The sequence below is a fragment of the Lampris incognitus genome, chromosome 2 (assembly GCF_029633865.1).
Source record: "Lampris incognitus isolate fLamInc1 chromosome 2, fLamInc1.hap2, whole genome shotgun sequence".
Taxonomy (NCBI): Eukaryota; Metazoa; Chordata; class Actinopteri; order Lampriformes; family Lampridae; genus Lampris; species Lampris incognitus.
Window position 1 is genome coordinate 30,430,710 of NC_079212.1, and position 22,509 is coordinate 30,453,218.

Here is a 22,509-nt window from a genome sequence, read left to right on the forward strand (position 1 = left end):
ATAGAGTAGTGTACATGCATTGGACACTACACTTTCTGTTGCATTGCGGGAATGTTTGAGGGCACTAAATAGTAATTAATCTTTTTTGTTAGAATTCAGACACTCACTCATAATGGAGGATATTACAAAGTTACAAACTTAAGACAATATTCACAATTAAAATACCCAACAGTTGTGCTTCACATCTATGAAACTAAGTGTCCTTTTTTTTCATTAGAAAAAAAACTAATGAAGACAATAGATATTTGTTATCATCTTTTGAATTGTCAGCTGTTGGGAATAAAGGTTGCAGTTGCTGAGAGCGCATGCAGTGGATTCTTGTGCTAATTATGTTTCAAGGTTGAATGAGGTGAGGTGTAAACCTATCCACTTAAGGCAGCAATGGCAACAGAAGCGGCCTTGTTGAGATATATAGCATCCTACTGAGGTTGCTTTAGTTAATGTTGAGTTGAAAACGAGAACCTCCCTCATTATAAGACACAGAAGCTGGCAACCCTGACAGTGAAGTCCCGGAATTTGAATAAGCAGTAGATAGTCCTCAAGGGGTGAGCGGGAGTGATTGCGCTTATCAAGAAGTTTCATTCAGGGTGTCATTTGTAATGCAGAGCTACAGTGCGCATTTGTTTCCAGCCTAGAGGGTATGCAGACATTGACAAATAGGTAGCTGTCCTCACTCCACCACGCCACTCCACTCCACCCACCCCCTAACTCTCACTGCCTTATCTGAAATGGTGCAGCTCAGTTCTGGGCAGCAGAAAGCTGTGGAAGGCAATAACATATCAGTTCTCTTGCCACTTTACTCTCAAATACGCGCCGTATCTCACAGTCAGTCGTTCTGCATTCTAAATCATTCTCAATTGCACCATTGACTACAGTGAAAGAAGCAACATCAGGTTGTCAAGACCTGCAGTGTAAATGCAGCCTTATTTTTTGTTGGCTTAAAGTGGGTTTTAATGTGACAGGGATACAGTGCGTCACTCACACCGGGAGAAGTGCATATATCAGGACAAAGTCACAGCAAAAGTGGTGTTGATCATGTCATAATGTACTGCACCTTGAAATGCACAATCTTTCATAAAGAATGTGCAGGCAAATGTGAAGTTAGATAAGTGGATTGAGTAAAAACCACTTCAAACCGTAACAGTTTTTTGGTGTGTTTGTTTGCTTTTACTTATAAGTCAACTGGTGCTATAGATATTGATATCTTTCTTCAAAATATCATAGCTTTATCAAAAACGTGACATTAAATTGTGTGTACTTCTATGCAATCTCTACACCATGCTAACACATATTTCAAAAAGTGGGATATGGTGAGTGTAAATGATAAAGGCTAGGCTATTTCCTAATATCTATCTTTTTGCTCCCTTGTAAAATCAGTGACTCTCACTGAGAGTTGCCATAATAAAATACACCTTTACAATGTTTAACATCCCATAGATTTGCCTACATGCGATGTTTTTTGGCATTCATATATTTCTTATATTCAAAATAAAATTCAACTATAAAGAGACTCGGTCTTCGAACATGCAGTTAATATTGAGCTTTGGTATATTTGATTTATAATTAACCTGGTCCTCGAAGAACAACAACAAATCCGCTTCTGGTGTGGGAAGATGGTGGTGCAAACTCACGTTTGCAGCGGCCTCACCCAGTACCAGTGCAGGAAGATGGCAGCGCAAACTTAGGTTTGCAGTGGCCTCACCCAATACCGTCCATGCAGTGTCTTTGTCCACGTCTGAATCTAAGTTTTGTCTTTGTTTGATGGCTGGGAGAGCTGGTGCTGGATCAGCTGGGAGAGCTTGGTCTGCTGTGTCATGTGGGCCCAGGGTCCATGGCCCTGCCCAGAGCTGCGCCCAAAGAGGTATCACTGACGGCGGTCTGACAGGATGCGGAAGTGGGGTAGGCTAAGCTAACTGCTAGCCAATGCAGACCAGCAGTTCCGATAACACCGAGGGCAGGTGGTGGCCTCGCCGAGCATTGACTGTGTTTTTGGTGTCATCGTGTAGAGTGCATGGAGAAGTGTCAAAGGCTGGGAGAGCTGACATTGGATCAGCTGGGGAGCCTGGTCTGCTGCGTCCGGTGGGCCTGAGGACCACGGCCATGCTTGGAGCTCCACCCGAAGAGTAAACACCGAGGGCGGTCTGACAGGATGCGGAAGCGGGACAGGCTAAGCTAACTGCTAGCCCATGCAGACCAGCAGTTCTTACAGTCATCCTGGCTGACGTTCATTCCCTTAGACAGTGTTTTTTTGTTGTTGTTTTTTTGCTTAGTTTGGATATATGTGTTCGTAGTTTGGCTATATGTGTTCTAGTTTAGATGTATGCCTAGTTTGGATATACTATGTGTTCTAATTTGGATATATGTGTTCTTAGTTTGGATATATGTGTTCTTAGTTTGGATATATGTGTTCTTAGTTTGGACTTGTGTGTTCTAGTTTAGATATATGCTTAGTTTGGATATATGTGTTCTTATTTTGGATATATGTGTTTTTAGTTTGGATATATGTCTTCTAGTTTGGATATATGTGTTCTTAGTTTGGATATATGTGTTTTTAGTTTGGATATATGTGTTCTAGTTTGGAAAAATGCTTAGTTTGAATATATGTGTTTTAGTTTGAATATACATGTGTTCTTAGTTTGGATCTATGTGTTCTAATTTGGATATACGTATGTGTTCTTGTAGTTCTAGGATATGTGTTTTTGTCTTTGTGTTGCACTGCTGTGGGCTGGGGGAAATGATATTTCATTTAATTTCATGTATGCAGGTACATGAAGTGAAATGACAAAGTGTTCCTGATTCCTGACATATCAGTAAAGCCATGTTGCTTTATTCTCTCATCATAGCTATAAATTAGCTGAAGAAATAAATGCAAAATATTTCAGCACTGGGCAGTAAGTAATACATGGCTAACAGTGGATCGTGATTTATGGCTAATTCTAGGAGTTACCAGGTACTTAGCCTGTTAAATATGGACAAACTAATTCCTGTTTGTGATTAATAGCAAAACCCATGAGCACTTTAATATGTGGGCTTTTATAAACCTGGGATGAATTGCACATGTTAATGTTTGCCCTTATTGTGTACACATGTTCCAGTGTCTTTAGGTATAAATACATGCACACCCCACCATATTTCATATATGATAACCCCTGGAGGCAAGTATATACAAGAAGGAGGTGAACATTGTATTAACGGCATCATTGGTCACCAGGGTTTCTGGGTCGTGCATCGTAGAATAAAGCCACAATTTATTGTCCCTGCTCCTTATTTATGATACCTCCTTCTGCTGCCCTAGCACAATCAATAGAAACAAACTTAATGAATAAGTAATTGAATGGAGTGTCTGACCATTATAGGTTTTTTTTTTTTTCTTTTGAAGACCACTGAACGGTGTCCTGTGGTCTGTTGTTTACAGAATGGACAAGCACTTTGGTTTGCCAATACACTGTTGCTGCTTGAGTTGCTCTGTAAAATGTTGCTCTGTTATCGGCTCCATTAAATATACCCTGCATAATGATAGTCTGCTCGCTGCAATCCCTGTCAACCCTGCACCAAGTGAACCCTTTTTGCACTGCATTTTCATTATTTATCAGATTTCTTTTACCCATCGCCAATCACATTTAGTGGGTGAGCGTAATTCAGAGAACTGAAAGTCCCTTGTTTGCAGGTAACACCAGTGCTGGGGAGGTTACTTTTAAAATGTAATAGTTTATAAATTAATAGTTACCCTGTTAAAATGTAATTGGTATTATAACCATTTTAATTACTTTATCAAAGAAATGGAGCTTATTATATTTGATTAATTTTCGATTACTTTTCTAACAAACGTTTTAAACTGGGCAAAAAAGCTGAAAAGTCCTGGTGGCATAGCAGTCTATTCTGTTGCCTACCAAAACAGGGAAGGCCGGTTCGAATCCCCATGTTACCACCGGCTTGGTTGGGCATTCCGACAAACACAGTTGGCCGTGTCTGTGGGTGGGAAACACGACGTGGGTATGTGTCCTGGTCGCTGCATTACCACCTCCTCTAGTTAATCAGTTCATCTGGATGCAACATTTGACAGATTGACAGATAGTTCATCTAAGTGACCTCTTCAGTCTAAAATGACATCTTCAAGTCTTTTAGACTGAAGATGTCACTTCGTTGAGTGATGAAATGTATCTGTCAATAAACAATGTATCCAGATTAACTGATTCAACCTTCTTTGATTTTCTCCCCTGGATTATTGAGCGTGCATAAAGACAGTTACTCCCCAACATTAGGTAACAGAAGCAGTGAAATTGTCTTAAAAGTTCATTTTAGCCTCAGAGAGGCAGGAGGAGAGAATAAAGGATCCACACTGAAAGGTGTAAGGGCAAGGCCATTTACACCAGTTATGCTATTTCACTTTTTTGTGTTGCTCTCAATTAGAGGATGGAGGAACCCTCATGAATTTCACTCTTTAGAGGAGTCAGTTTACACTGTTGTTATTTAACATACCAGTTGCCGCTGCAGGGATGGAAGAGAGTGGAAACTGAATGTGAAGAAAGGTTGTGACCCCACCACAGGTGTGAGATCACATGGATGTGAATGACTGTCAGTGAATGAGTATCATTCAGTGGGGTCAAAAACAAGTTCGGGTATCAACAGTAAGGGTTTTACAGTGGTGAATCAAGTCATTAAAATGTGCAAACTTCTCGTCTTTGTCATCTCATTTTTACAAAAATTTCCCGACAAAACCAGAGACGACCTCTTACATCAAATATATGCCCCACAAATATATGATGTTGTCAGTGTCATAATATTGTCTCTATCCCTCTACCAAGTCCAAGCCCCACCCCAAACAACTCTAATGTTTAATGCCAACAGTAATTTGGCACTGCAGTCATCTTAATCGCAGAAGAAATCGTGACCTCCTGCTGTGATGTCAAAGCAACTCTGCAGTACCGTTGTCCGCTTGTGAAAAGCATTCAATACGCTGCCTAACGAATTAAAAATCAAGCATACATTAATACATATATTCACTCACATTTTTGTCTGCATCTTCTAAAGTCTCTCCCCCTTTCTTATAGTCCTGCTTCGTGAGGAGGTGGCCCAGCTCCAAGAGGAAGTGCACCTGCTCAGGCAAATGAAGGACATGTTGAGTAAAGACTTGGAGGAGTCCCAGGGTGGCTGCTCGGCTGATGTGCTGTCTGCCACCGAGCTTCGTGTGCAGCTGGCCCAAAAGGAGCAAGAGCTAGATCGTGCCAAGGAGGCGCTGCAAGGTGGGGAATGTACACACATAATCATACATTAACACACTAATGTCATTATTGTAAAATATCTTAGTGTGCCTGCAAGAGTTTGCACACAGAATACAAGTGTCAGTGTACTGTACACAAATATCACATATATTTATTTGTGTGTACCTTGTGTATACTGACTCTTATCCCAAATTAATGGTCTGTTGGAGCTTGTTACACATCAGATTTTATTTTTCCTAGTGGCTTCTAAATGGCACAAAACGCAGCATAAGGTCATAAGTACATTACAATATAGTGTAGTATGTTCCTTGTTTTAACTTCTGACCAAAAATACAGTTATTTGGTGCAGCAGAGTATCATTTATGAGAAATCAGAAAAGATTTTCGGCATGCTCTGTTGAGTTCTATTATGTGTGATGTGCATGAGATGCTCTTTGGTTTCAAGGTTTAGTAGACCCAAAACAGAAAAAAATAGAGATATTACTACAACAACTCATCTAGTTACTCTTAAATTCGTTGCATTAAAAAGCCTTTGTTTTAATAATGTGTCTGTATGAGTAAGTTTAAAACCCTGGGTTGGCTGCAATTACAGGGTTCCCGCGGGGTCTTAAATAGCCTTAAATTTGATAATCAGAATTTTAGGCCTTAAAAAGTCTTAAATTTGATCTAAAATGTGTCTTTTGGTCTTAAATGTGATTTTGATAGGTCTTAAAAATATAACTTCTCTGACAGGTTAAATGTGTTTGAGGGAAATGTCCGGGATGCAACATAAGCACTACACTAATAGTCAGTTGCGCTCCAAAAATCCGTATTGAAAGAAAACAACATGGAACCAATAATCATTACTTTGCAGCTCCCCGGTCAATTTATCGGAGAACACCGAACTAGTGTTTTGTGTTTGTATGCTGTAGCATGTGTCGTGTTGTCAGTCTGTCTGTTACTTTTCTAACTTCATTGGGGAAGTGCAAATTCAACTACCAGTGGTTGGAGAAAAGCACGTTTAGTGCTTGGTTGAAACCGGTGGAGGGGAATGTTTTTGAAGCCCGCTGCATTTTACGCAAGAAAACTGTCGAACTCGGGGTAACATTGGGGGTAGAGGCTGTAGAATCGCATGGTCAGTCAGAGAAACACAAGACCCAACTGAAAAGCCAACCACAAACGCCTGCCATGTGTTCGGTGTTCGCCACTGCTGCCGGAGCATCAAGTAATCGGGCATCAGGGATAATCGACCTCTGGACAACGTTTGGGTCTCCGCCACCCTAAAAGCGGAGGTGCTCTGAACACCATTCCTACAGCACCAACGAGGGCATAGGTGAGCTTTTTAGAAGCATGTTCCCGGATTCAGAAATAGCGAAAACATTCGTATGTGGTGGTGACAAAACTTGCTTACGTCACGAAATTTGGTTTGGCGCGGGGGTTTTCAAAGTGTGAGGCGCGCCTCCCCTGGGGGGCGCCAGAGAGCTTCAGGGGAGGCGCAGCGTGAGAAAAAAAAACGTGAAGAAAAAGTAACCGTAAACATCTAGCTAAATTTAGTTAACTTTAGCAATACTTGGAGCAAAATGGATCGATTTTTAGTAACATTACCTACAGTGAGAAAGGAGACAGCGTCTGGGGCAAGCAGAAAACGGAGGAAGTATGACCATGATTATTTAAAGTTTGGATTTTCATGGATTGGTCCTGATGACGCCCCACTGTCGCAGTGTGTGTTATCTGCAAAGAGGTGCTAGCTAACGACAGTATGAGACCATGTAAACTCCGGCGTCATATTGATACGAAACACCCAAGTTTGGTGACCAAGCCACAGGAGTCTTTTGATAGGAAGCTAAAGGAATTGCGGTCACAGAAGAAAGTCATTGACACATTTAGCACCGTAAATACCAAGGCAACCGAAGCATCATACCGAGTGGCGTTGCGCATAGCGAAGGCAGGTAAGCCCCACCTGAACACATAAAGATGTTTAAAAATGTTTGAAAAAGATGTTTAAAAGATAAAGATGTTTAAAAATGTTTGAAAAAGATGTTTAGAAAAATAAAATATCATCTTCAAAGATATATCATTTATTGTTGAAACCCGTTTTTATACCTGAGGGGAACATACATTATAGCAACAACAATAATAGTAATAATAGAAATAATAATTGGGAGGGGGGCGCAGCTGTTTTTATGTTCTCTGAGGGGAGGCTCACTTTCCTACACTTTGAAAACCCCTGGTTTAGCGGAATACGTCGAGAGACCTCGTCTCTAAGGTAAACAACGGTCCGTTCGTTCTCATGTTTGATGAAAGTTTGAACCAGATGACCAAAACCAAGCAGCTGGATCCACATGTACATTTCTGGGAGGAGGGGCAAGTTCAGTGGCAGTACCTGGGGCAGTTTATGGGACATGCAAAAGCACAGGACTTGCTGGAACATGTCAGAGTAAGTAATAAATTATTGACCATTACATTTCTATGTGTATTTAACATATTTAGTTATTGGTATTTAGACATACATTCGATTTCAGCAATACTATGAATAACATACACACACACACACACAAACACACACATATATATATATATATATATATATATATATATATATATAAACAGGGGCAACGCATATTAATGAACATTTACATGGAATGAAATTTGAATTTTGCCAGAGGCTGCTCGTCTTGTCCCATGGTCAACCCTCTGTGGAGAGAGGCTTTTCTGTAAACAAGGAAGTAGAGACTTGCAATATGCATGAGGACACTTGTTGCTCACAGGCTTGTGTGCGACTGTCACTCTATACAAAGGTGTTACCAAGGTCCCACTCACTAAGGAACTTGTGAATTCTGTGGCATCAGCCAGGCCCAGGTACCATGTCCAGGAGAGAAGGAAGAAGGAGTCGGAAGCACAGGGTCAGAAGAGAAAGGCTGCAGAGGACAATCCTGGAGGAACTGAAAAAGAGAAGGAGAACCATCCTAGAGGAGTCCAAAGATCTGGCCGGAGATACAGACAGGTTTCCCGAAGAGGCAGAGGGCAAGGCTGGCAGCAAAATGGCAGAGCTCATCTCCAAGTCAAATATTCTGAGGAGGGGCCCCAAGGAGAAGTTGGCTGAGCTTGAGATCATTGAAAAGGAGATTGTGGCGAAGGAAGAAGTGCTCAGAAAATACCTCTTGTTAGACAGACAGACACACACACACACAAATACACATACACTCAGTATTCTATAAAATGTGCAGCTGTGTATAGACCAGTGTGTGACTGACAGATGTAAACGCACACTAACTGTCCCCAAACTCCATTTGTACCCCCACACATAATCTGATCCGTAGGAGGTGCCTGTACTGTAGTTGTGTTTTACTGCATGCTCATTGAAAGAATTGTTCTGATGGAATGTGAAGTTGTTCTTGTTGAACATCAATAAATTTACTTTGACAGTAATTCTAGGACTTTTTTGTTCTTTCATAGTAAGTTTCCTTCATTCTTTTTTTGCCGTGAAATAGGTCTGAAATTTTATTCAAAGTGGTCTTAAAAAGGTCTTAAAAAGTCTTAAATTTAACCTGTTGAAACCTGCAGGAACCCTGAATTACAGCCCAACATGTATCACAACCTGATGCAATCAATAGCTGCTGCTGGGTGTGAACACCCTTTCACACCCTGCTGCCTGATGTAGGTATTATCCTGTACGTTAGGAATGTAAATTTAGCCCCCCACCCCAAATTTTAGCTTCCCCTCTATGGATGTGGCATCAAAAAAAAGCTATTCAGTGCAATATATTTGACTGTGCTTTTATGAGTTTTTGCACTTTTCACACTTCTCTTTTTTTTTTTTGAGCATCATTTATCTTGTTGAGCCCAGGTGAAATGGGATTAAACTTGCACAAGTCTTGAAAGACAACAAGGTACACAGGGTAAAAGTAATGCACAGGTTTTGTCACCCAGTGCACCAGGATTGCAGAGCATCAAGCTGAGATGTCATCAGTGCGGCAGTGAATCATTCTTTCAAAAGAGTCATCTCCCGCGGAATGAGGCAAAGGCACAAACCCCTATTTGGTATCAGACAAACATCACAGCCTGTCAGGGTACTTTGTTGCCACGACATTTCAGTTGACGCATACTGCCTACGCTGAAGGAAGAAAGGAACACCGCAAAAAGGAAAAGGACAAAATAGAGCACAATCAAATAAACACTTAAGTACGTGCTCCTCAGCCAACAGTTTTGGTTGTTTGAGCAGACTGCACCCAGGCTCATAATTTGTATGACTCAGGGAGACTAATGAAGGCCAAAGCCTGTGGACCCCTGCAGGCATTGAGGGCAATCAGCAGATAATGAAAGCTTTATAAAGGCGGGTTTTGGTTGGCTTACAAGGCCTTCAGATGTTAAGCGAGGCAGATCTAGCTTGCAATTATACCGGGCTATGCGGGAGGACAATAGGAAATTGTGTGTTGTCATAGTCCTGTTAATATCAGTTTGTTTTCATTGTGTGGGAATAGTCTCTTGCGTGGGCTTGAGCTGACGTCAACTTCAGGGAGATGGTGTTCTTCTTTTCGCTCTTTGTTTCTGCTGTTTATACTTTTCCTACTGGGTTGACAAATGGTTGCTGTACACCTTGGTTCCTTTTCTCTGGAGTGTCACACATGGCACAATCCTAATGGCATTCTGAGGTGAGAGCAGCAAGACATCTGAAGGATTTATACACTTTTATTTTCCACATTACCTGGATCATACGGCAGTATCAGCAGGTGTTCAGTTGTGTAAGCAAAACTGTCATGGTTTACCTCACTACTGTATTTTGACAGTTTGGCTTGCTCAGTCTGATGATATTCTTTCTGAAGGCTCCAATAATGGGCCTGTGGGGCTGTTAACTGGCTTTAGCATTATACATTTCCTCCAATCCTCTGCATACATTGAGTGGGTGCCTGCAATTTTGGCTTCGTCCCCAGATAATGCTTTCATTTTTTTTTCCAAACAGAGGCTAGCAACACATCTGCCATGTCATTTTGTGTCTTTTAGGTGTTTGTGTTGCTTTTCCTGTTGTCGCTGTTGTAATGCACTCATTAGCAGTATTTCGCTGCGTGGTCCTCAGCCCTCTAGTGGTGTGCAACAGTATTGCAAGTGGGTCGTCAGAGATTTTTTTTTTTCTCCTAATGATTTTGTGATCTGGAGGCACGGTGGTGCAGTGGTTAGCGCGGTCGCCTCACAGCAAGAAGGTCCTGGGTTCGAGCTCCAGGGTAGTCCAACCTTGGGGGGTCATCCCAGTTCGTCCTCTGTGTGGAGTTTGCATGTTCTCCCCGTGTCTGCATGGATTTCTTCCGGGGGCTACGGTTTCCTCCCACAGTCCACACATGTAGATCAGGTGAATCGGCATTACTAAATTGTCTCTAGGTATGAATGTTTGGCGTGTGTGTGTGTTTGTGTGATGGCCTGGCAGCCTGTCCAGGATGTCTCCTCACCTGCCACCCAATGACTGCTGGGATAGGCTCCAGCATCCCCATGACCCTGAGAGCAGGATAAGAGGTTCAGATAATAGATGGATGGATTTATGATCTAAAAAGAAGTTGCAAACACACTCAAGTCATTTTTAGCCACTGAAAATCGCTTTTCAATTAATATAATAAAAAAAATGGAAAGTGTGTTTACCATTATGAATTTTGTTTTAATTATCATTATTGTTATTTCAACTTTGTGTAGCACACAGGACATGTGCATGTTGCCATTTAAATCCCGTGTAAAATGAGTCTTAACGGGATATGGGTTTGGCGATCTATTTGCACTAAATTTGTAAAAAAAAAAATCTGGTTATGTGAGGGTGCCTGGATTATATGGATGTGAATGATTAATTTGCGCTGCATTCAGCATGCAAGACCTGATGTGATTTTAAATCGAATCCTTGGCTCATTAGTTGTTGGAAGGGGAAATTGTCAGTTTGAAGTGCCTTCTGCTGTGAGAGTTAGCATGTGTAATGTAACATTGTCGAGTGTCCTCGAGGATGCCTCGTTAGCTACTGCAATGTGCGCATGGCACCAATTGATCAGAGACATGTCAATGTCTGTGATGTTTTTTTTTTGTTTTTTGTTTTTTCCTGGTTTCACAAGGCTGCAACAATGAGAACATCCTACCACATGCTCAGAGAAAATGCCACTATAACCAGCCTTTGAGAACACAAGCTCCCCGGGCCTTGTCGGTTGAAGTGCTACCGACAATTATTGTGAAGCAGAGATGGCTCTCCGTTTTTTTTTTTTTTATTCATTTATTTCTGTTTTCCTTTGTTTTGATGTGAAAACCAAAAGGAGTTATGAAGTAGCGTGAAAGAAATGCATCATTCCCCCCTTTGCTCTCCGCCACTAGAGATAATGCCTGCTTGCTTAGGCAGTGGGCTCACACAAACGGTGTTGTCATTCCTACCGTGGTTCAGATGGTTTGCTGCTAAATTACATGCAGATTTTCTAGGGCTCATGAATAAAAAATGGAGAACGCAGAGAGGAATAGTGCTTTTCAGTCTCTTCTCTATAAAGTTATTTTCTTTTTTTTTTCACCGTTCGTTCTCTCTCTCTCTCTCTCTCTCTCTCTCTCTCTCTCTCTCTCTCTCTCTCTCTCTCTCTCTCTCCCTCCCTCCATGTCACTCCTCTTTGTTTGGCTTTGGTGAGCACGCTGTCTCGGTGTTGAAGCCCTGTGCTCGCTTCCACTCCATGCCAGTCACCTGGCCTCTGAGCACTGTAATTGTGATGATGGGTAATTGCCAACTTCTTGCAATTGCAGGTTTTGTTGTGCTGTCCGTGGTCTCTTGAGGCAGCCTCAAGAGCTGTTGCGTGGTGTCATTTCACCTCCAACCTTTTAGAAACTACACAGATGACGAGGACCAAAAGAAAAAAAATAATAATCTTGGGGGTCTTGAATGCCGCACAGCCAAAATGTAAAAATGAAGAAAAAAGTCGGCAAGGCTTTAGGATCGCTCAGGTGTTGGTAAGTTGAGTTTTGGGCTGCCATTTGCTTTGATGCAATTTGTCATCAAAAATGTGTCTTTAAAAACAATTTAAAAGTATGGTTGAATTCCCCTGACAGTTTTTAATTAGCTTTTTCCACATCACCTAATTACTGTCACTCAGGGAATCCCGGTCAACACAGAGCTCAGAGGGACGCCACAGACATCCATGTATCATCAAAGCACAGTCTGCCTGGTCTGTTTATTGCCATTTCACGCCGCAATGTGTTCGAAAAGGGGCTCTGTACTTGACTACAAGGCCTTTCCATAATAGACATAATACACATAAGCTCATTCATGCAGTACCTGGATGTGCGTGTGCACACACACACACAAACACACACACACACAGACAAAGTCACTCTCAGTGTCAATTTAGTCTCATTTGGCTGTGCAACCTGATCGCATTCAATTAATTGCAGTTTTGGAGGGTTTGAACAAATTAAATCTGTTTTCAGGGAGGTTCCGGTCAAATTTTGGAAGCTGCAGAAAAAAGATTTATACGCTATGGGCTGACATTTTCCCAAATCCAGAGTGATTTATGCCCCTTCTTGTGGCAGCTATTAGCAAGTAATGGCTGAGGGAGGTTTTTTGCTGTCCAGCAGTTCAATCTTTTCCCCTTGGTTTGTCTGCAAGCCAAGTGTGTGTTTGGTTTACAGTGGCACCCAGTGGTTGTTAAGGGTACCATGGTTGTCAACCAGTTCTTACCGGAGGGAGAGGCTGTGTATCGATCTGAATCCCTCTCCGCCTGTTTTGCCCTGCCCTATTATGTTGTTGTTCAGGTAGTACACTGTAGTACACTTACACTGTTGTACTCAAGTTGTAGAAAGACAAGAGAATTTAAGTTATATCCATAGTGGTCCATTATACAGCAGTTGTGTGGGAACTGTTAGAGAGCCCATACCCCCTCTAATCGATGGGTCTTTGGTCTGACTCCAGCCACGTCCAGGTCAACAGATTCTTGAGCGAAGCTGTAAATGCATATCTGTCTCATCCACCATAATGTATTGTAGATGAGATTGTCAGTTGAAAATGAATGATAGAAAATGTGAGTTCTGGCAGTCAGGACGGGGTTACTAACACAAATCTAGTGAATAAAAAATAAAATGTCTGTCTCCTTGATGCATCTCAGTGTCGTTTTTGACTGAAGTCCCCGCCAGTCGACGTGTGTTGCTCACCTTCATCGCCTGGTGTGTGTTTGTTCAAACCATGGACATAATCTGTGTTTTTTCCCCCTCACTCCCTCTATTTTCCACTCGGTTACACAGACAGACACAGATGATCACACACATATACACAAACACACACACACAGACATAGGCATGCATGGAGGTACTCCTTAAACCCCACCCACAAACACACACATACACGCACACGCACATTTAGAAACAGGCATGCATGGAGGTACTCCTTAACCCCCCCCCCCCACACACACACACACACACACACACACACTAATCCCCTGCAGACTAGCCATTAAGGAGCAATTTTCAGTCTCCCGGTTGTACGACCTTCCGTCCCACCTCTCCTTTTGTCGCTACTGTACCAAGGGTCAAATGTCATCTCTGGTGCTCATGGGTTAATGTTACATTCCATTGCCATACATCATAATGATAGCAGTAGGAAGGGGTCTAATAGCAGCTTTACCTTACACACATTTGAAACACTCTTTGCAACTTAGCACTGTAGATTTGGGCAAAATAATATCGACCTCCAGCAGTTGTTTGCATATGAGAACTGTGTCTGTGGATGTTGGTAGCAAGCACACAAGCTCCAAGGAGACTTTATCATTCTGCTGGCAGATCTTAACAGCTCAGACCTTGACCAATAAGTGCTCCATCCTTTGAGTCATATCCTTTTTGTTCCTTTCCCCACCTAATTATGTTAAGCACTAAAAGCATGTCCCCTCGCGTTAGGACGCTAGCTTTATGGAGCGGTGCCATTGTGGAGTGTTTTCACTCATTAATGTGAAGGACATCATTATCTGGGGCGGCATTGTTGAGTGGGTAAGGTTTGTCTGTCTGTCTTTTGAGTCCTCTTGTCTGTGGACAGCAGGTGATGTGAGGACCTGCAGGGATGAAAGCTTGAGATGTTTACCAAAACACCATATCAAAGTCAGCTGAAGGTTTACAAATTGTATATTCCGTGGATTTGAATCCCCAGAAGATCTAATTACTCCGTATTCTCCATGCATGGGCTTGTCTTATCAATGTTGTTTTGATAGCCTTCCATGTCATCTGTTTTCTTTACAAATGTTCTCTTTAGGCTGATGCTGATGGGAAATTGCGATCATTAAAGTCGGTGAGTTTAGGGTCTATAGAGTTTATAGCATACAAAGCATCTGGCAATGTAGATGATATATGGCAAAAAGGGATATGATGCATGAATACAATGTTACAATTTCCTTTAGCAGACACTTTTATCCAAAGCGACTTACACTTGAGAGTTAATACAACACAAGCAAGGATCTAGTCAGGAGACAACACACACGTGCCAAAAAAAACTAGGTTCGAGTCTGATAGGACATAGGTGTCAACAAGCAGTGCACAAAGGCAATGCTTACGGTGCATGGAAGCAATTTTTTTTAAATTTTTATTAATACCATCAGGTGTGGAGGTGTTCAAAAAAGAGTTAGGTCTTTAGCTTCTTCTTAAAGATGGAGAGCGACTCGGTGGATCGAATGGCATTTGGTAACTCGTTCCACCATCGGGCAACTACAGAAGAGAAGAGTCTGGCTGGCGACTTTGGGCCTCGTTGTGGCAGAAGTGACAGGCACTGCTCATTGGCAGAGTGTAGTGAGCTCTGTGAGTGTGAATAATATGGTAAGAAATATATTCTGTATTAGATCCATCCATCTGGTATCCAAGCCAATCCAATCCGAATTCGGGTCGCGGCGTGCTGGCGTATATCCCAGCAGTCATTGGGCAACAGGTAGGGAGACACCCTGGACAGGCTGCAAGTCCATCACAGGGTCAACACACGCACACATTCACACCTAGGGACAATTTAGTATGGCCGATTCACCTGACCTACATGTCTTTGGACTGTGGGAGGAAACGGGAGTACCCAGAGGAAGCCCATGCAGACACAGGGAGAACATGCAAACTCCACACAGAGGGCAACCTGGGATGACCCCCCAAGGTTGAACAACCCGGGGTTCAAACCCAGGACCTTCTTGCTCTGAGGCGACTGTGCTAACCACTGCACCACCGTGCCGCCTCTGTATTAGACCAACAGATCAAATATGAAGAAAATGTTTAGATCCATGTTGCTAAATTAGATTCTTCTTGTTACCTTCTGATTCTGAACTGACTTCATGACTAGAACAGGGACACCACACTTTCAAAATTAGTGCGATGTCATTCTGATGGAAAAAGCAGAGACAATTGTACAATTCTCTCTCTCTCGCTCTCTTGCTCTTTCTCTCTCTCTCTCTCTCTCTCTCTCTCTCTCTCTCTCTCTCTCTCTCTCTCTCTCTCTCTCTCTCTCTCTCTCACACACTTACACAAACACTGACTCATACACCAAATTGTACCCAAAAATACTATGGCTTCAGATATAAAAAGCAGTCCGGTTAGCCGCCCATCTTACCTGATATCCTTCCTACCAACCCATGACCCGGTGACTCTCCCTTGGTATCCTTTTGGGTTTGTCGCAAAACACTGGAAATAAAAGTGCCGCTCCAACTCATGTGAACTCCCACAGTGGCCCGGTGTTCCTATTTAGTGTGTAATGAGTTGGGCCCTCCAGGCCCCGTCAGTAACACAGTGGCAGAGCAGAGCTGAGCAGACAAAGGCTTTTTAGCATACTGCGGTAGATTCTCACATTCACCCGCATAAAGACAAAACAGCTGCAGTAGTCAAAGAGCTTGCATGCAGTGAGCTAAAAAAAACAGTTCCGTTGGTTTCACGAGTACTGTCAGGAGACCGTGGTACAGGCAGTTCGGAAAATGATTTGTTGTAAGGGTCCCCCCCCCCCCTTTGGAACAGTAAGCTGATGATGAAATTGGTGGCTGCCTCAGCTGGCGGTGCTGAATTTTTGTTTCTCCCTGATAAAGTAGCTGGAAGGGCTTTGACTCGGTGCATGGGCGTTCAAGCGTGCACACAAGATCACATACACACAAACGTAACCACTGGCACGAATTTTACACATGAGGGAAAAAAGAAAAAAAAGCATGCGACACACGCACACACACACACACACACACACACACACAGAGCAAGTAAAAGGACAGGCGTGTTCACAGATAAGCAATGAAGACATCTGTTAAATTCGAGTCTCCCCCATATCTTCCTTTCCTACCCTTCTTCCTCCAGGTTCACACACACATTAGCTGTGAGTCTCCCATGGTTCCCAGGTGGTACTGCCCGTCTCATCTGGTAATGGCTTGTGGAAGCCTGGAGTCTTGGACATAGCTATAGAGTATAGGAGTCATTAATATAGCTGTCAGCGGAGGAGACATGCCCGCACTCTCCCATCTCACCTGTCACCTCTATGTAGCCGCAACGAGCTCTGCAGTAGCCCTGGAACCATCTTTATCCATTAAAGGTATTAATAAATGGGTTGCAGTTTGCTAGGCAAGGTGCTGTTTGAAATTTTTTTTTTTGTTGCATACATTTAACAGGATTTGCAGCCCTGAAAGGACCATTTTTTACAAGCCACAATTAAAGTTCTGTTGGGTTCAACACTGGGAGGGGGTTTATGGTGCCGAGCAGCCACAGGTGCAAGATGCAAGGCACCGGCAGTGTTTTGGCTCATCTCAAAGGAGCCTTTGACTTCACTTCCCGAGGCAGGTGCAAGCTAGCTTTCCTGTTTCCTGTTTCTCTTGGCCTTTGAGGGACAGTTCTTGTCCTCTCGCGATGGGCGGTTGGCTTGGGTGTTATTTTGGCATGGGGACTTTGGGTGAAAGAGAGAGATGGGCGAGGTTGACAGAAGAGAGAGAGTGAAAATAAGGGTTGAGCGAACCAGAGAGAGAATCTGTCCTTGAAGAGACGCCGGGCAGGCTCCCCAGGCACAACGTGTGAGTGTCATGTAATTAACGAAACCACAGTATAAGTTAATTAATGGACAAAGACGCATAATGTCATAGGTGCAAAGCACTACTGTTGTGGGTGTTGTTGTGCAAGATCATTGTCTTAAGTTTATAATTGGAAGTACAATTGGAGGTGAGTGGATGAGTTGGAAGCTGTGTTGACAAGCGGAGGTGAAGAGGAAGGGTGAAGAGATGACAACAAAATCGGAGCGATACAAAATAATTTTGTGGTTTTGCAAAATGTTCAAAAAACGCACCAGCTGGGCAGTAAGGAAAAGATAAGTAAGGTTAAAGATATCACAATATAGAGCGATAAATGAAAGAGATGGGCAGTTTGCATGTGAATAGAAAAAAAGGTAGAGGAAGAAAATTGTCAGTCAGAAATATGGCTGGGAGGTTAGTCAGGGTGAAACATTTGAAGGGTAAGCAGTCTGACTTGAGAAAGGAGGAAAAAAAAACAGAAAAATCAGGAGGGGAAGAGAACATGAGAATGACATATGTGGAGGAGAGGAAGAAGGGGATACTCTCAGAAAAAGTCAGTGTGTTACTGAATAAATAAACTCAGCTATGTCCATTAACATTATGCGTGGGTGAGGAGTCAAAGGCTTAGAGAGAGAGTGTGTAACGGAAAAAAGGACGGAGAGAGCGAGGTGATGGAGAGAGAGAGAGAGACCCCATCTTTAATAAAGCCAGAAGCATAGAGGAGGGAGAGAGAGCAGGTCACATGTGATATGCCTTGCCATCAAGATGTTATGTTAGACCTGCAGCAGCAGGTGTACCTTTGTACCTTCATTAGTTGTTGTTGTGTTTTTTTTAGAATGTTCAGTATTTGATTCATGCCAAATAACACAAACCGGAAAAGTTAAAGTGGTTCAAGAACAGTCTAATCATTCCCATTGAAGAGCTCTTTAGAAAACTCGATTTCACTGCCGGCACTTGACTAAACAACAATGCCATGGGCTGATAGCAGAATACTCTACTACTACTACTACTATTACTACTACTGCTGCTGCTACTACCTACTACTACTACTGCTACTATCTACTACTACTATTACTACAACTACTACTAACTAATACTACTGCTACTACTACTGCTACCATTGCTGCTGCTGCTACTACTACTACTGCTACTACTATTACTACTGCTACTACTACTACTATGACCTACTACTACTGCTGCTACTATCTACTACTACTATTACTACAACTACTACTAACTAATACTACTGCTACTACTACTACTACTACTGCTACCACTGCTGCTGCTACTACTGCTACTGCTACTACTGCTGCTGCTACTACTGCTACTGCTACTACTACTACTAATAATAATAATAAATCAATCTATGTAGCGCTTTTCTAACTCTCAAAGTTGCTTTACAATAAACGGGGTGAAACAAGACAACAGATAAACATAACACAGACTTACAGGGGTGGATGGGAAGGGGGGCTACGAGAGGGAGAAGCGGCAGCCACACACGATGCCAGCAGTACTCTCCGACTTAAACACATACAAAAGGGCAAGAAAAACAAAAAAACAGCAGCACTGTAGACGTTGATTTTCTGTAGGGGTTTACTCCCGTAGCCTGTTCCTCTCCCGAGGTATCCACTAGGCAGTGGCACTATTTAACACATAGCTGGGGGGCTGGTTCGTGGGCATCAGGGAATATCCACACACTGGTGGGCCTGCGTACCGCACGTCTAGGGGCCAGACCTCCTCCGAGTCCCTTGTAGTTCAGCCAGGGTCCAAGTTGTACCCAGTTACCGTGTGTCGCCACGAGAAGGCGCTACATAGAGCCTGGAGAGGCTATGTACTGGCAGGGAGAGACTTACGTGCTCAGCTCTCCTGCTCGCATCTCTGCTAGCCAGCGGTGAAGGTTGAGAGTGAGACGTGAGAGGCACAGAATACTACACCAACACACTAGACGCTTCACAACAACCCCACTTCTTACACAAGAATGACAGACACACCTACTACTACCTACTGCTACTACTATTACTGCTACTACTATCACTGCTACTACTACTTTTGGCTGCTCCCATTAGGGGTCGCCATAGCAGATCATCTGTTTCCATCTCTACCTGTCTTCTACATCTTCCTCTGTCACACCAGCCACCTGCATGTCCTCCCTCACCACATCCACAAACCTCCTCTTTGACCTTTCTCTTTTCCTCTCCCCTGGCAACTCCATATTCAGCATCCTTCTCGCAATATACCCAGCATCTCTCCTCCACACATGTCCAAACCATCTCAATTTTGCCTCTCTTGCTTTGTCTCCAAACCATCCAACCTGAGCTGTCCTTCTAATATACTCGTTCCTAATCCTGTCCTTCTTCACTCCCAATGAAAATCTTAGCTGATAGCAAAATAGTGGGCAGGTTATTCACACCATACCACCACCTCCATCAGAATGTATCTCTACCTATGCATATAAACCACTTTTATATATTGAATTTCTTTTGTAATTCTCTTATGATAGTACCTCTCACATTATGAGGAATAGTATTATCACTCTTATAGAAACATGCTTTTAAATTGAAATTCGTAAAAAGGTGAGCCTAAATCCCATCAAAGTAACATAGCTTCTAATGGAGTTAATATGTGCCAGTTAACTGAAATAATAAAAAAGTTTTAATGTTTCACGAGCTTCCCCCCAAACTCTGGCAGCAGGGCTCTGAATTTAAAATGTGCTCAGTGAGGTCCGAGAGTCCATCCATCCATCCGTCCATCCATCCATTATCCAAACCGCTTATCCTGCTCTCAGAGTCTTAGAGTCTTGAAAATAAAATAAAGAAATTAATCAACATATTATGAGATTTCATGTTAAACATAAAAATGATCAAGCAAAACAAATGTTGGATTGGATGTGTTAGTTGAATCATTCAGACTGGTGTCTATGGTAGCCTTATAGATAAAGCCTTAGAGATAGGCTGAGGAATTCGGACATCCGGAGGGAGCTTGGAGTAGTGCCGCTGCTCTGTCACATCGAAAGGAGCCAGTTGAGGTGGTTTGGGCATCTGATTAGGATGCCTCCTGGGCGCCTTCCTTTGGAGGTTTTCCGGGCACGTCCAACTGGGAGGAGACCCCAGGGTAGACCCAGAACTCGCTGGAGGGATTACATGTCCAATCTGGCCTGGGAACGCCTTGGGATCCCTCAGGAGGAGCTGGAGGGCATTGCTGGGGAGAGGGACGTCTGGAGTGCCCTACTTAGCTTGCTGCCACCGTGACCCCAGCCCGGAGAAGCGGCTGATGATGAGATGAGATGAGATGAGATGAGATGAGATGGTGTCTACGGTGATGTTAAAGATGTAAACTAGTAGTCTTGGTGTATTGCTGTCCTTTTTTTCCCCTCCCTCCCATAAATGCTTGACTGAAGATAATTCTTATAAACGTGTCAATAATTTATCATTGTGGTGTCTATTTTTTGTAAACATGTAAGTTATTTTATCATTCACTTTTTCTCTCTCTTGTTTAGACTCTGTAACAGCAGTGGTGTGCATCTTTGAAATTCCCATGCGTCTATGTTACTTATAGGATGCAAAGAACATTCAGAAGCCTTGAATCAAACTGATCCCAATGTTTCATGCAGGACCACCACTGTGAAAGGCGATTTACTAGCTTGCAGGATAACCTTTGGCTCTTTTTGGTGGCACGGTGCCCAGTGGTTAGCACTGTTGTCTCACAGCAAGTAGGTCCTTGGTTCGAACCCCACGTTTTCCCAGGTCCTTTCTGTGTGGAGTTTGTATGTTCTCCCATATCTACGTGAGTTTCCTCCGGGTGCTCCGGTTTCCTCCCACCATCAAAAAGACATGCATGTCAGGGTTAATACTCCTGTCTGTGCCCCTGAGCAAGGCAATGGAAAGAAGACCTGGAGTTGGTCCCCAGGTGCTGCAGCTGCCCACTTCTCCTGTACAATAGGATTGGTTAAAGGCGTGATTTTTTTTTCGTACCCGTTTTCCGGGAACTCTGCCTCTGATTGGCTAGTACTCGTTGCCTCTGTTGATTAGGTTGGTTAGGGTTAGGGTGGGGTTGGGCATAGGGTTAGCCAATCAGAGACAGAGTAGGGGCGGGTCTTCCCGGAACCCAGGTCAACGCTCTCTCAACGAGTACTAGCCAATCAGAGGCAGAGTTCCTGGAAAACGGGTATGAAAAAAAAATCACGCGGGTTAAATGCAGAGAGTGAATTTCATTGCACCATGTACAATGACAAAAATAATCTGGCTTTCTTTTCTTTCTTTGGCTCCAAGTCTTTCACTCTCTGTCTCGCTGTCTCTCTCTCTTATTTATTTAGTCCATTTTTAACTGTAATTTTGCCAAATGTATGCGTTCACACACAACACAGAGAACTGCATCCCTAAATGTGGATGCACACAAAAGTAGTACTGTACATCCAAATGCATTGATCTGAACATTGTTCCATAACACTCTCTCTCTCTCTCTCTCTCTCTTCTCTCTCTCTCTCTCTCTCTCTCTCTCTCCCCCTCCCTCCCTCCCTCTCTCTCTCTCTCTCTCTCTCTCTCTCTCTCTCTCTCTCTCTCTCTCTCTCTCTCTCTCTCTCTCTCTCTCTCTCTCTCTCTCTCTCTCTCTCTCTCTCTCCCTCCCTCTCCAGCCATGAAGGCAGACCGTAAGCGTCTGAAGGCAGAGAAAGCGGATCTGGTCAACCAAATGCAGCAGCTCTACGCTACGCTGGAGAGCCGGGAGGAGCAGCTGCGAGACTTCATACGCAACTACGAACAGCACAGAAAAGTATGGCAGCCATGTTCTGCCTGTATGCAGGAACACACACACATTCACTGTAGATAGATACAGTATGTTAGATTAGCTCTGATTAGAGCTGAGCTGGAACGTAGAAAAGGAATGAAAAGATGGTGCTGCAACACACTTGGTCACTACCACAGCAATATATCGAGACAAAAGGTAACAAGAATAAAGATACGTCATAAAAAATATGGGTCCATCATCTACATATTTAGTAGGTCAAAGTGGATGGGCTTTTGTTCATTGGTGGCTGCTCTCAATATGGGGGAGTTGTTCAAAAGTGACATCACTATAAAATGTCCTCGTAGCAGTTCATGTGCCAGACCGTGTCCCTGTGAATACAGATGTAGCGCTAGATATTAATAAATATTCCTGTGGAAAATATGCACTCTAGCTATTTGTGTTTTAGGATTCAGGGGAATGTGCAGATATGCACAGTAAACACATGCAGCAGATAAGAACAATAGAGTGAAAGTGTACACAGTATATTAGAGACGATGGATATGGGGTCACTAAATAGCTACATGCAGGAGTATTGCACAGATTT

The 22,509-nt window shown here is 43.0% G+C and overlaps 1 protein-coding gene across 2 annotated transcripts in view; it reads left to right on the forward strand.

The window, feature by feature from the left end:
* Positions 1 to 22,509, forward strand: part of kazna (kazrin, periplakin interacting protein a) — a 223,144-nt gene that overhangs the window by 178,654 nt on the left and 21,981 nt on the right. For both annotated transcript variants that reach the window (XM_056274020.1, XM_056274022.1), the window contains exons 3-4: positions 5,052 to 5,243; positions 21,814 to 21,950. In XM_056274020.1, the coding sequence (XP_056129995.1) occupies positions 5,052 to 5,243; positions 21,814 to 21,950 (329 nt within the window). The remainder of the gene's footprint in view (positions 1 to 5,051; positions 5,244 to 21,813; positions 21,951 to 22,509) is intronic.